General features: G+C 42.1%; 1 protein-coding gene across 1 annotated transcript in view; it reads left to right on the plus strand.

Annotated features, from left to right (window-relative positions):
- The window catches only part of SPON1 (spondin 1), a 282,486-nt gene that overhangs the window by 47,807 nt on the left and 219,396 nt on the right, over window positions 1-15,283 (plus strand). Inside the window, exon 3 of the mRNA XM_081198312.1 lies at window positions 9,972-10,105. Within this exon, the coding sequence (XP_081054438.1) occupies window positions 9,972-10,105 (134 nt within the window). The remainder of the gene's footprint in view (window positions 1-9,971; window positions 10,106-15,283) is intronic.

Consider the following 15,283-nt stretch of genomic DNA (forward strand, 5'->3'; position numbering starts at 1 on the left):
AAGAAATGGTGGTGTCTTGAATTTCTGAAAAGAAAAGGATGGGCTAAAATTAATGAAAGGGATATTTCCTTATTCTGTGTATGTAGGTTCTACCCTGGAGAAATAGCATTCACACAACAGAAAGGCAGCTATGACATTCTAAGGGATGTTTGAGTGAAAGTACTGATAAATCATTGGAGTGAATAAATTTTAGACCCCTGTGCAAGCCCACTTTAATTATGGGTCCCTGTGCCACTGCCCTGTTGTAACCAACCTGTTGCTTTAGTTGATACTATCCTGTCTAAACTCCAGCATTTTGGGGTTAATGTAGAGTAAGCAGAGGCATCACTGGGGCCAGACTTAAGAGGTGCACATTCAGGCCCCCACACAGCACCCAGGCAGCCAAGCAGGGACTGCAGCTTTCCTTTAAATATTAGGTGACAAAAGGGTTGTGCTGCCTCGTCCACCACTGCCACTTCTCCCCCTCCTTTCCTCACCCACCATGCTTCCTTCACAAACAATTTTACTAGCTGCCTTTGGCAAAATGGCACAATTCCGAGCACAATTCAAAGTGACCTTTAAAGTCCTGAACAGCCTTGGCCCAGTATACCTGGAGGAGCATCTCCACCCCCATCATTCAGCCTGCACACTGAGGACCTCCTCCAAGGGTCTTCTACTGGTTCCCTCACTGTGAGAAGCAACGTTACAGAGAACCAGGCAGAGGGCCTTCTCCTTAGTGGCACCCTCCCTGTGGAATGCCCTCCCATCAGGTGTGAAGGAAACAAACAACTATCTGACTTTTAGAAGACATCTGAAGGCAGCCCTGTTTAGGGAAGTTCTTCATGTTTGATGTTTTATCGTGTTTTTAATATTCTGCTGGGAGCTGCCCAGAGTGGCTGAGGAAACCCAGCCAGATTGGCAGGGAATGAATGAATGAATAAATAAATAAATAAATAAATAAATAAATAAATGATTACAATGCAGGCAGTTTGCTGGGCCACCTTATCCAGAATGCCTTACTCTAAAGAAGGACCGCCTTCCTCAGAGTGAGGGGTAGTGCAGGCTTTTAAGCTCTGTTTTGTGATGTGCATCTACACACACACTCCCTGTGCCCCTTGCTCCAGAATGGACAAAATGGTCCCCACTGCATACTCCACAATATAGGCAAACGCAGCTCCACAGGACTATCTATAATGGGATGTCTACAAAGCCAGCAGGCAAAGCAAGGCAGGCCAAGGGGGGATGTGATTGGTGAAAGCAACCTCATACTGGTATCATGTGTCAACTTTACACTACAGTATTTTCTACAGAGCTATTGCTTAGTATGTGTCTTATTGCAGGGCTTTTCAGGGACAGGCTGACTAGTGTTGGAAGGGGGGGGAGATGAAGAACTGCAGGCAAGCTTCGCATTGAAACCTTGGCCTGGTTGAAAAGAGGAGTTTGCTCACTTTTGCAGAGCAGGGTAGCTCTAGAGGGAGATAGGGTCAACTGGGGCTAGTTCCCTGATCTGTGCAATGGGAAAAGAGCTGAGCATGTTTTCAATTTCTTTATCTTTAATATGATAAAAATAAAATAACTACATGATAAGAAGTACTAGCAACAATTTTCTTGGTCAGCTCTCAAATCTTTTGCTGTAAATATTTTTTTCCAAATAGGAATAAATACTCATTCCCAGCATAGATTAGCTGTTAGCCCTACAAGGCTTCAGCCCTAAACATACTTACCAGGGAATAAGCCCCACTGATTTTCGAAGGACTCACTTCTCTGACGAAGCATGAATAGGGTTGCACTGCCTTTGTAGTTAACTGACAGAACAATCCAAATGCCTTTGCATTGGTCTGGGTTGTTGTTGTTGTTGTTTTTGACACAGCTTGCAGAGTTACTTTGTTGGGGCAAAACTCCCCTTTCCATCCATGTGGTTGGGAAGAAGTGCTGCTGGCAGGATCTCTGTCAGTGGGAGTCAACAGAAAGACCCGATTCCTGGGGCTGAGGCAGGGCTAAGCCAGACCAGGACCCATTGGATCCCAAGCCGGCCCTGCTGCCATCATGGACAGCATTGGGCCCAATCCATGCCCTCACAGCACCTCCTGCCCTAGCTGTTGTGTGTGGCAGGTGTACAGAAGCAACAGTGGGCCTGTTGTGCTATAAAGCCCCACTGGGCTGGGCTTAAAATTCACCCCTAAACTGTATGTTTACCTGTCAGAATTACTAAAGGAATGCATTACAATGGGAAGCTGTAAAGGCTGCAGTCCTGCATAGAGAGGCGTAGGGATCTGAGTGACGTCCGCATTGCCACAACCTGTGTAAGCAGTAGGGTAGCAGTTAAATTGGGCTGTAAAGAGCTATGGGGCAGCATAATGTTTGTGATTGAAAAGCCTCCAAACCTGGGAGCTAGCATTGCCTTGCAATCCATTTTGGTAAACTACAAATAACTGTAGTAGAATCCTGAGATTTGGGGCGGTATGGTGAATCCCACCAGTTAACACTTTGCCCCTTCAGCAGACATTTGCCAACACCATTGGAGAATGAAGTGACTGAATGGAGAGAAATGTGCAACAGAAGAAGTGGTGAGAAAGGGAGTCATTACGAGAACCTTTGCAACACGACTTGACAGCTCTGGAAAGAACCTATTACTTTAATACAGGGAAATATGCTAATAGTTGCCTGAGAGCTTGAGAAAGGAAGAATTTAAATTTTCTCTAGCTTTTGCTTCTCTCCTTTTTTTATAACTGTGCCTTGCATAACGTGCCGTACTGCATGATTGCAATGAGAAAGGCTTCGGGACTATGTATTTACTGTTATTTCTTTATTTAAATATGCCTGTGTCTTGTCCTTAAGAGGTAATACTTTCCGGCAGTTAACAATAAAACCAATTAAAGCAATCAACATTAATTAAAACAGTAGAAGCAAAAAGACATCATTTTTAAAGCATTTCATCAGCAGATTTAAATCCAAATCCAAATTATTTTTTCCGAAGCCTGGAGAAAGTAAAATATATTTTTTCCAGCACAAGAATGACGTACGGGTAGATAAAGGTGAAACTCCCTGAGATGAGTTTTCCTTAGTAAGGGGCATTGGTACCCAAAGCATCTCTTGCTGCTTGTAACCTGCCAAAGAGCACTTTGTCCTCGCTCAGGGGGCCCAAGTCTATCCCTGCACCCCCTTGGCTTTCCTTTTGAAGAGCCATGGAACTGGCAATGGAATTGGGCAAGCAAGCAGACATTCCATAACAGTGGAGGAATATTCCCCCATCAGCCACCTCCCGCCCGTCACTGGACAGCCACCACCAAGGTTGCTCACAGAGAGAAGCTCTTTGCCCCTCTTTCCTGTGCAGAATGAAAAGGAGGGTGGGTGTTCAATCCCAGCATCAATTGAAAATTGGGCATGTTTAAGAGAGTATGTCCAATGTAGGATAGGCCAAGATACAGCCGTACCTTGGAAGTCTAATGGAATCCTCTCTGGAAGTCCGTCCGACTTCCAAAATGTTCGGAAGCTGCGGAAGCCCCATTGGACGTTCGGCTTCAAAAAATGGTTCCCAAACCGGAACACTCACTTCTGGGTTTGTGACGTTCGGGAGCCAAAATGTTTGAGAACTAAGCTGTTTGAAAACCAAGGTATGACTGTATTGGAAATAGGAACTGAGCAGGAAGAGAGAACATCCTCTCATGCCTTATGGATTCTTGGGGAGATATTTATTGAGGGCTTTTGTGGATGCCGTCATAGGCATACTAAAAGGCAACCTTGCACCTGCATATGCCACACTGGTAATCCCTAGTTTAATGAGAAGGCTCAAGTTTCAATTGATTTAAGTCAACAAGCATCATTTCAATGGAGAGAAAGAACCTTCAGAATATATATATATATATATATATATATATATATATATATATATATATGTGTGTGTGTGTGTGTGTGTACAGTGGTACCTCGGGTTACATATGCTTCAGGTTACATACGCTTCAGGTTACAGACTCTGCTAACCCAGAAATAATACCTTGGGTTAAGAACTTTGCTTCAGGATGAGAACAGAAATTGTGCAGTGGCGGCAGCGGGAGGCCCCATTAGCTAAAGTGGTACCTCAGGTAAAGAACAGTTTCAGGTTAAGAACAGACCTCTGGAACGAATTAAGTACTTAACCCAAGGTACCACTGTACATATCTATCATCTATCATCTATCATCTATCACCTATCATCTATCTTATCTATCTATCATCTATCTTATCTATCTATCTATCTATCATCATCTACCATCTATCTATCTCCTTACAAGAAGTCATGTGCCTAATAAAAGCTGTATCACCTGACAGTCCTTTGAGCAGGCATTATATTTATATGAGTTCTGAGTTTGAGTACTTCTCATGATGTCCCCTGATGATCCAGACCATTGCTCTGGCCAGTTTCTTTATGCTTGCAGCTTCAACCTGTTGTTTGTAACTGCTGCATAAGAGCTACAAGTAAGCGTGAAAGTTTAGATCAGAGCCAAGGGTAATCAGCATAAATCTTGTAGATGGATATTTCCTGCTGCAATCTGCAAAACTAAACACTCTAGGCAAGCTGATTGTACTAAAAGAAAAATGAAAAACCATATCAAAATTTTATGTTCAGCAGTGCAGGATTCTGACTAAATTGTATGTTTATGATCTTGTTAAATATCTTTTCCCAGCTTACTCCATTCCCAAGGTTGTTTGAATCATTATTTCAACCTCCTAAGAAACTCATGCATTTACTGTGTTTGTGTCTGCACTTTTAAATCTCTATCTTTGTATTCCCATTCCATTGTCCATCTGTAGCTTTGGTGAAAAAAAATATTGTGAGCAGTCCCCTTTGAAAGAGGGTGGTGGTATTTTATATGCGTGTTTATATAGTGCAATGGTCATGACTGGCACCCTCAGACCCACCCACCGTGGCACCTGCTAAGCCCCCCCTCCCTATTTTTATTATTATTTTAGAAATGGAATGTTTGCCTTTTGCGGTGGTTGTCTGTAGGGTGGTTGGTTGGTGGGGAGTGGCCACCGGGACCATAGAACACCAGTCCTAAAGGATCTACACTGGCTCCCAGTATGTTTCCAAGCACAATTCAAAGTGTTGGTGCTGACATTTAAAGCTTCAAATGACCTCAGCCCTGTATACCTGAAGGAGCCTTGACTCTGAGCTGCAGCTCCAAGGGCCTTCTGGCAGTTCCCTCACTGTGAAAAGTGGGGAACCAGGATGCTCTCCCATCAGATGTCAAGGAGATAAAGAACTACACAACTTTTAGAAGACACCTGAAGGCATCCCTTTATAGGGAAGTTTCTAATGTTTGACATTTTATTATGTTTTCATATGTGTTGGAAGCCACTCAGGATGGCAACCCAGCCAGATGGACAAAGCATAAATAATCAAATTGTTGTTGCTGCTGCTGCATTTTTTTTTAATTTTTTTTTTTTTTTTTTTGGAGGGAGCTGGACTCTTTTTAGTCCATGTTTCATTTGTTTGCAGGGAGTACATACAGTTTTTTTGCTTGGCATTTGGGAGGGCCTGACCAAATTTTCTTCTGTAAAAGAAGTATTTTGTGGTGCCCATAACAGTTCCTTTAGACCTCCAGAGTTGCAGGTTGGGGACCCTGATCTATTTTTTTAACAACAGCAACAGTAACAACAACAACAACAACAACAACAAATTACTATTATTTTAAATTTTTATACCACCCTTCATCCGAAGATCTCAGGACGTTTTACAGCATAAAAATACAAGTTTAAAACACAAAAGGCATATTATTAGTAGGTTTAATCCAGAGAAATATGCACAAAATGACAGCAACAGAAGTTGACTTTCCTGCTTCCTCCTCTCCCTGGCAGCCCCATCAGCCCATGGAAAAGGCTCCCCTCAGGTTTGGAGGACTCTCCTGAATGGGGTGGGCTGTGAGGGAAAAGGGGGCTCCCCCAAAATCAGGTGAGCAACCTTTCCCTTTCTGACTTAGCCTTTTTGTGCATTAAACATACCATACATTGCCTCGGGATGTTCAAATTGCTGTACCACCTTGCAGTAGCTCAGGCTGAGAAAAGTAACTCTAATGGCAAAATGATGAAATAATTCCTTGTATATAAAATTACGCCTTGAATATACAATTAATAACATTTTCATAATGCTTGGGCAATCAGATGCTCTGTTAAATAAGAATGCTGGATACATTTATGTGTAGTTACAAAGGAAATAGACAGTGATTATGGGTAATCAAAATCTGAATTACCATACTTTACATAATGAGACTATGTATTAAATAAGTATGGGCATCTAAAGCAGATACAGAACTACCAGAGAATTCATAAAACTACATTAGGTACATAATAATTTGAAATGCTTTTAGTGTTACCTTGCCTGAATATGTGTTTCTCTTTGACATGTAATACTGTATAGGGTCTCTCTCTCTCTCTCTCTCTCTCTCTCTCTCTCTCTCTCTCTCTCTGTGTGTGTGTCTTCATTAATATCTGAGTTGTAAAAGTCAGTACAAGTTGTGAACTTTTTTGGAATCTAAAGTCACAGTTCTGTAAGTGGACTCTGTCTTTCACAAATCCCCTTTCAGCAAGAGGGAGAAAAAGCAAAACAAACAATATCTTGTAAGAATCAGTATGGTATCTCAACCTTCTTCAAAGCACTCTAAAATAAATTTTGAGTGGACAAGCATCTGTCCATTAAGCAAAACATTGACTCTGTTTCAAACTTTCATAATCCAGCATTGCATTTTAAATAACTTGAGAAAATGCGTAAAGAAAACATTTTTCCTCCTCTGGGAGGCAATGAGCACTGAGAGGCAGGAACTTATCATCCCAGTCCTTTTTATACAGAACACAAAGGGCAAAAGAAAATGGGATGAAGCTACCAGGAATGTATTTCCTTTCAGTCAAGTGATATTTAAGAGGCATAAAGTTAGTGCATGAGACTGCACAGGAGCCTTTTAAAAATGTTCTGGGGGTCATTCCATTAATTTGAACATGTGGCCTTTTTGTTCCTGCAAGCACTTCAATGTAAACCATGAGATTTTCCAAAAGTAATTTGCCATGCAGAGACTGAGTATGTGTTTCTACATCAGCCAAAATAAATGGTTTATTGGTCTCTTGGGCTGTCTTATTCTTCCTGAAGAGTAAATCTGTGAAGCTCAAAACTACATCTGTGCCCATCAACATAAAGAAAAAGTATCCGTTTTATTTGTAATCCAAGGCAGCTGTTCTGTACAGAAATACATGCATACGCACACACACTATGGCTGTTGTTGGCAGTGGGAAGTGCAATAATATTTCCCATTTTATCTCAGTAGTCTTTATGACAACCCTTCAAGACAGATCAGTATTATCCCCATTCCGCAGATGGAAACAAAGGCTGTGTGACTTCCCAGCTTCCATTTAGGTTGTTTCCAGAATAAAGCTTCTTCATGTTATGGAAGCAAACAGTGGTACCTCAGTTTATGAACTTAATCTGTTCCGGAAGTCCATTCTTAAACTAAAACCGTTCTTAAACCGAGGTGTGCTTTCCCTAATGAGACCTCCCACTGCCAGTGCCCTTCCATCGTTTGGATTCCATTCTTAGACCGAGGTAAAGTTTGCAAACCAGGACACTACTTCTGGTTTTGTGGAGTTCATAAACCAAATTGTTCGTAAACAGGACTGTTGTTAAACCGAGGTACCACTATATATGTATAATGGACGTGAACAATGATGAGGGATGGTGAAAGACCCTTGTTGCCAAACGCTGGGACTAATTTCACTTTCATAACACAACCCATAACACAGCTAGCTCCAAATGGCCTGGGATGGGGTTATCTGAAGAATGACCTTTTGCAGCATGGCCTTGACTGGCAGTTGGTTCCCCATGTAGCCCCATCATCAGAGATTAGGTTCTTAACCTGTGGGTCCCCAGATATTGTTGGACTACAAATCCCATCATCCCTAGCTAGCAAAGCCAGAGCTCAGAGATGATGGGAGTTGTAGTCCAACAACATCTGAGGACCCACAGGTTGATAATCGCTGGATTAGGGAGAGGAAGGGCCTTCTCAGAGGTGGCATCCAAAATATGGCCCTCCATCCCTAAGCGCAAGGGTGCCATAGATTTGACACCTCCATTGCTATATTTTTGGTGATGTGCAGGATCCATCCTGTCCTCTTGGGCTTTTCTACAGTGTTTTCTTTTCATTTTTTCAGGATGTGTGCTGGGCTCTTTTGTTTCTATCTTTGTTGTATTGCTCTTGCTCATCTGATTTTCCTTGCTTTTAAGTTGCTTCTTGCTGTATTATTATTGCTGTCTTTATTGTAAAATAAACATAAAATGGTTTGATTGATGTTGATTGTTAGTCACCTTGAAATCCATGTCCAACAGTGGGATATAAATATTAGAATCAATAGGCAAATAAAGATAAGTGCATTTCAGACAGCACAGGTGTATTAAAGAAACGTATAGAAACTACTTTCTATAGTCCCAGAGTTTCAGAAGCTGAAAATCTCTGTTAGATCTTGTATTCATGGTGAATGTAAGCTGACCTGTTCCTTTGGCTCAAGGTGAGCTAGCCTGGCATTCTTTTTCTTCACGTCTCCCTCTTGTTTCCTCTCCATTCAGCCTTAAGAATGAAGGAAGATTTATACACCTTGACCCAGACACTGATATCTGGAAGCCAAGGGTTCCAAGAGGGATGATAATATGATTTATATCTTATTGGTGCTATTATAAGACCTTGAATTTAGTAGAATTTTATGGTGCAGTTTGATGAAACATTACTCCTCTGCCATGCTACTATTCTTGCCACATAATAGCGGAAGCAATATATGCTTTATTATTTTCTTCCTGTAATTATCAAGGTGAACTTAGTCTTAAATCAATGGCACATTAAAGACCAGCTTTTCTGTACCTACTATTTATATAGGTGGTGATTGTTTCTTCTTTCCCCCTTTCTCCTTACTTGGTTTTATTTTCTCCTCTTCTGCCTAGCACAGCTGATATTTGAAAATCACCTGTGATGTAAACAAAACAACTGTCTTGTCTAAATCAACATATAGGAGAAAATAAACCTAGTTCTATTTATTATTTGTGTTTCACATAAATGTATACTTGCATAAGTGTAGAAAACCATTTTTTGTCCTACTATCTTCCCCCCAAATTGCAGTAGATTTTAGGTATTTTCCACTGGAGTATCACTGGTATAAAAAGGGGAGTGGGTCACTTTGATTTGATTCTTTCTCAGTTGGGATGGGGAGTTACCCAAAGGCTGGCCATGGATCAGAAAGAGGACACCATTCTAAAATCCTGGGAACCCCCAAAGTCAGGGACTATATTCTGGCCTCAGGAGGTGGAATGCTACTTGTGCCTTTGCATTCACAGAACAGATTTCATTCCAGTGAACATGCCCACTGATAGCTGTGTTCTACTTCTACTGTTGGAGTGGTATGCCTCTAAAATACAAGTTGCTGGAAGTGGCAGGTGGGGAGACTGCTGCTGCCCTCCAGGTCTGCTTGTGGTCTTCCCATGGACATTTGGTTGGCCAGCGTGAGAGCAAGATGCTGGAATAGATGTGACTTTGGCATGATCCAGTGGGCTCTTCTTAGGTTCTTAAGAGGAAGGGAAAGTTTTTTTCTGATTTCTCTGCTCCTTGCAGGTCCCACTTTTTGTCTTCTTCTATCAGCAGATGTGGTCACTGGATCAAAGCCATCATGTGAGCACAGTGACATCACTTGGATTCCACCCAGGGTTAACATAGCTCATTTAACTTATGTCAAGGCCTAGAGTCTTTGCAGAGTTCCCCAACCCACATGCTGGATTTTCTGTGGCCCTCCTGAATTTAAAAGAAAACCAATTCCTGGAATTTCAAGGGATGAGGTTATACCAAGATTTTTTTAGTGGCTAATATGGCCCATTCCTAATCATTATATCCTATATACATATGGTATAATTTTATATAGCATCCAGTATTTTCAGACACTATGATATGGATGATTGTAATGAAATATATTTTTGTTATGTTTCTTTAGATTATAGATGAAGAAGAGACACAGTTCATGAGTAATTGTCCTGTGGCTGTTACTGAGAGTACACCGAGGAGAAGGACCCGCATTCAGGTCTTTTGGACGGCGCCTCCTTTGGGCACGGGCTGTGTGATTTTGAAGTAAGTCAGTTTATGGTTCAAACATTTTGTTGAAACCTTGCTGAATATAGCGTACTTTATTAAGTTGTGGTGCTTTTTCATGTCTCACGCATATGAGTCAACAGCATGGCGGTGTGTGCAAATGTGTGTGTATGTGTATAACATCATATTTGTCTTTTATTTCTTAAATTATGTATTTTTGGTCATTGCCACTCAAGGTAGCTGGCACACCCTAAAAACACAATACAGATTCAAATGACCAAGATTTTTAAACCCGCTGAAGAGTTTGCAGCATTGATGAAATTGCTTGTTCTTAGTGCAACCACAGGAAAGATCTTGGCAGCATGTATTCTAGTTGTTACCAAATGGCTGGGGCTAAATAACAGAAGCCTCTCTGAGCCCTAGTCAGTTACTGGGCAGAATTGCAGCATGGGATACCTACTATCAGCTCTCTTGTCTCTGTCATACACTCCCATAACATAACTAGGCTAAATGTTACACTCATCACAGGGATCAGCACCCACAGGGAGAGTTTTCAATTACCATCAGCCCCAACATATCACTTAGTTGAACTAAGTGAGTTGGAGCCATAACATATTGGACTTTCGTCTACTCTTCACACCATAGGAACAGAGCGACTCACTTCATGACGGCCCTGACTCATGCAAGGGGTTCTAGGTATGAGAAAATTACCACAGGAAGGTCAATTGCTAGGGTGAGTTTATCGTTGAACCAGGCCTCATTGCCAGTCAGCAGTATGGGAGACTCCCCTTGCAAGACTCTCATGGTACAGGTCATCTTTAGGAAAGTCTCTTCCTTTTACTTCCCTTGGCAACTGGACAGCAGGATCAGAGACAGAACACACCTGATTACCAATTGTGAGCAGATCTTCAATGATGGACAAGAGATGGTTCACAAAGCACTTACAGGTCTTGAAAAAAAGATAGGTAGGGATGGGGGAATGGACAACCACAGATAATATGAGCTATTTATTGTGTAATTAGTTACTTTACATATTGTGAGCTATAGCTCTTCCTTGGGAGCAGAATAAAATTTAGGAAGGGGGAGACAGTCTCAAAACTGACATTGTGTTCCCTATTCCAGGCAGAGGGATGTTTTCTCACTAAGAATAGTCAACATTGGTGGCATTCACCCACATAACATCTCAGGTGGATGCCATCCATGATCAGTAATTTATCAGTTAATGTTGTTCTTGCCTTGGTAGATGATGGTTAAGGAGGCAAGAACTTCACCACAATCCCATGTTCAGATGACACACTAAACCAAACCTTGGCTTAGTTGTCATGGAGCCCTGATCTAAAAGCACTGGGTTGGTGGGTGGGCAAAGTGAGTGTAAGCTGCTTTCTGGGAACCAGCACACTCGTAAGCTATAGTTTGGGTTACCATAACATGAAAATCAGACCAGTGTCTCTGGCTCTTGCTCCCCCTCCCTATCCTCTGTAATTTCAATGGTTATGTGAAAGGCCCTAAAACTGTTCAACTGATTTGCAGTGAGGTTTCCACAAAGTGTCATTTTAAAGGCAATGGCCTGGAGGCAATATAACGTTTCCTTAATTTTATTTATTATTTATATCCTGCCCTTCACCACTTTGATAATCCCAGGGTGGGTAACAACAATTTTAAAAGCTATTAACAAAATTAAAACACTCTGCAATAAAAGCCCAATATAAAACAGCAGCCAACAGCTCTGATCAAAGCCTTATACTATCAAAATGCAGCAGTAAATTTCAAAACCTCTACCAACAAATAACAGCAGCATCATGTGCTTAGAGAAAGCTGCATGTGCTTTATATTCTGGACATAGACATGGGCTATCAATTGCTCTTAAGGGAGAAGACAGAAGGGCCACAGTCTGTAACACCACTGGTGGGGGGGGGGAGACTTAGTTTGGTCTCTGTGATGTTGGTCACCAATGCCTGAGGCAGTGCCTCTTTGTTTTCACAGTCCTCTGTATTTCCACCCTACATTTTTGGAAGCCCACAGAATGACTGACATAGCCTGCTTTTCCAATCAATTTCCATACATGTAAAATGGATGAGCATTGCATTGTCTTGAAAAGCCAGTGCTTGCATGCCAACATTTCAGCTGCACAAGATCGCTGGCTGTTTGCACCACTTTTAACATCTTCAGCACTAATTGCGCATTATTTTTTCCTGGTGTGATGATCAGAATATATATATGTTGGTGGTTAGATGTGCAAATAATTGGAGGCACCAGCTGGGAGAAGTGCATTCACTGCAGAAATGGAAACCCTTTTTACGTACATAGTGCAAGGGCTTCTCCAGACTTCCTACAGAGTGGGGGAAATTCATAGAATCATAGAATTCTAGCATTGGGGAAGTGCCTCATTGCCCTGGACTTTGGCTGATATTTTTATGTTTAGTTTTGAAGGCTGTTTTGCAGATTCTTCTGGTATGCTAATATTTTGCTTTATGATTTGGTTGAGTTGTGAAATGGTTTCTGTTTTATAACTTCTTTTTTAAAAATAGCTAGCCACTTTGAATTTCTTTCAAATAAATAAATTGCACGCGAAACCACTTGCGCTTAAGAAATCTCAAATTTCTTTCTTCTTTCTTTTTTTGCTTCCCTCAAAATTCCCCAGGCCCAGTTTAGACTTGCTGCAAAACAATAAAAAAGGCATTATGCATCTGCTGTTACACATGCGTAGCTTCCCTTTTAAACTAGGTTCACTGTGCAATGTTAGTGCACACCAGCACAAACATCCACTCTGGCTATGGATCCCTGTTGTTCTAGCCTATGAAGCAACTCAGTGTCAGTTAGATATGCTGGGTGCATAGAACACAGCACAAATACGTAGCTCGGCAGTCTCTGGCATCTCCAGGTAGGCTGGGAAATCCTAAAATCCTGGAGTTGACAGTCCTGAAATAGATGGACTGGTGGTCTGACTTGATGTAAGGCACTTACCTAAATTCCTCATATTGTTCTTGCAGAAGCCTAGTGGTACATTAAAATTGGCCAATCACCTGAAGAAAAGTCTGCAGATTTGCTTTGAAATTTAATTCACGCTAATTGTTGATATTTATTTTTCATCAGTTGTCTACAGAGTCCCACAAGCTAGGATCACAATACTGGGAGGAGTTTCTTACGGTGGGGCAGGTTGGCAACATCGTAATTTTTCGACATCCTGTGTAATACAAATGTGAAGGAACATAAAGCTGCCACATAAAATTTAAAAATTTGAGTCAAAAGAGAACCGGATGAGTTTTCTTGAGTATAAGTCAAAAGATTGAAGCCTGTCGAACGGAAGCAGCTTCCTTCATTGTGACTTGTTAGTGAGAATGATTAGCAGTATAATACAGTGCTAAACTGTTGTGCGGGGGCAGCGCAGTACATAGCAATTATCATTTTTGCTTTTGGCACAAACTTAACACCATGTACATTTTTTCCCCTACCAGGATGTAAAGCTTTGTGCACATCTAAATTATAGGGTTTACAGAAAGCCCTCCCCTCCCCCTTCCACTCTCCTGTCGCCTCCACCCACCCACATAAATGCATACAAATGTTGGACACCATTTTCTCAGCTATTGTCACATCTGTGAAAGCTACAATGCTACCATGAAAAACCCGAAGCGCTCAAAACGTCCCACCCACAATCCTGCTATGAAAGCAGTTGTTTCTGAAAGGCGTAGGGTGGAATTCTGCTACCTTAAGCACTCAACAAGCATTGGCACTATTAGCCGTTTTTATTTCGGAGGCCTTGCATATCTCAGAAAGTACATGACCATTCAGGGTGTATGTCCTGTTCAAAGGACACATTGCTGTTGGGAATGTGTTCATTCTCCATCCCCTTTTTGGGAGACAGTCCTCTTTACAGGTAGGAAAGCTGAAAGCAATGATAGGCCAGAAAAAGGTAAGAACATAGGAATCTGCCTTATGCCAAGTCACAATATTCATCTATTGAGCGCAGCAAAGACATCACCTTGCTGACAAGGTCCATATAGTTGAAGCTATGGTTTCCCCAGTAGTGACGTATGGAAGTGAGAGCTGGACCATAAAAGAAGGCTGATCGCCAAAGAATTGATGCTTTTGAATTACAGTGGTGCCCCGCAAGACGAATGCCTCGCAAGACGAAAAACCCGCTAGACGAAAGGGTTTTCTGTTTTTGCGTTGCTTCGCTAGACGAATTTCCCTATGGGCTTGCTTCGCAAGACGAAAAAGTCTTGCAAGTCTTGCCATTTTTTCCCGCTTCCCCCCCTTTTTCTAAGCCGCTAAGCCGCTAATAGCCTTTTAGCCGCTAAGCCGCTAAGCCTTTAATAGCCGCTAAACCGCTAATAGCGCTAAGCCGCTAAGCCGCTAATAGGGTTGCTTCGCAAGACGAAAAAACAGCTAGACGAAGAGACTCGCGGAACGGATTATTTTCGTCTTGCGAGGCACCACTGTATGGTGCTGGAGGAGACTCTTGAGAGTCCCATGGACTGCAAGAAGATCAAACCTATCCATCCTTAAGGAAATTAGCCCTGAGTGCTCACTGGAAGGACAGATCCTGAAGCTGAGGCTCCAATACTTTGGCCACCTCATGAGAAGAGAAGACTCCCTGGAAAAGACCCTGATGTTGGGAAAGATTGAGGGTTCAAGGAGAAGGGGACAACAGAGGACGAGATGGTTGGACAGTGTTCTCGAAGCTACAAACGTGAGTTTGACCAAGCTGCGGGAGGCAGTGGAAGACAGAAGTGCCTGGTGTGCTCTGGTCCATGGGGTCATGAAGAGTCGGACACAACTAAACAACAACCATCTATACTGATGAGTAGCACCTGTCCAAGGCTTCAGACAGGCGTGTTTCCCAGCCCTGCCTTCAGATGCCAGGAACTGAACCTGGGATCTTCTGCATGCAAAGGAGATGTTGTACCCTCAGCTATGGAAACAACTCACATCAACCCTGAGTGCTCCTATCCCCAGTGAAATTCTTCTACTGAAACTTAGAAGTTATTTGAAAACTGAATGTTAGCTTCAGGCTGAAAGAAAGGCAAGATTATGCGAGCATTACAATAAGCCAAATTTGCAGAATGGTTGGAAACTTTGCAACAGTTCATTTTCCTTCTCCTGTTTGAGTCCCGACTGTCCATGAAATATGTGACCTGGGTTGCATTTGTTGTTTGGCTAGCAGCAACACTGTCAAATAACTTCATCACAATATGTCTTTTGTGTGTGGACGGGGGG

The sequence above is a fragment of the Podarcis bocagei genome, assembly GCF_964188305.1.
Source record: "Podarcis bocagei genome assembly, chromosome: 1".
Lineage (NCBI taxonomy): Eukaryota > Metazoa > Chordata > Lepidosauria > Squamata > Lacertidae > Podarcis > Podarcis bocagei.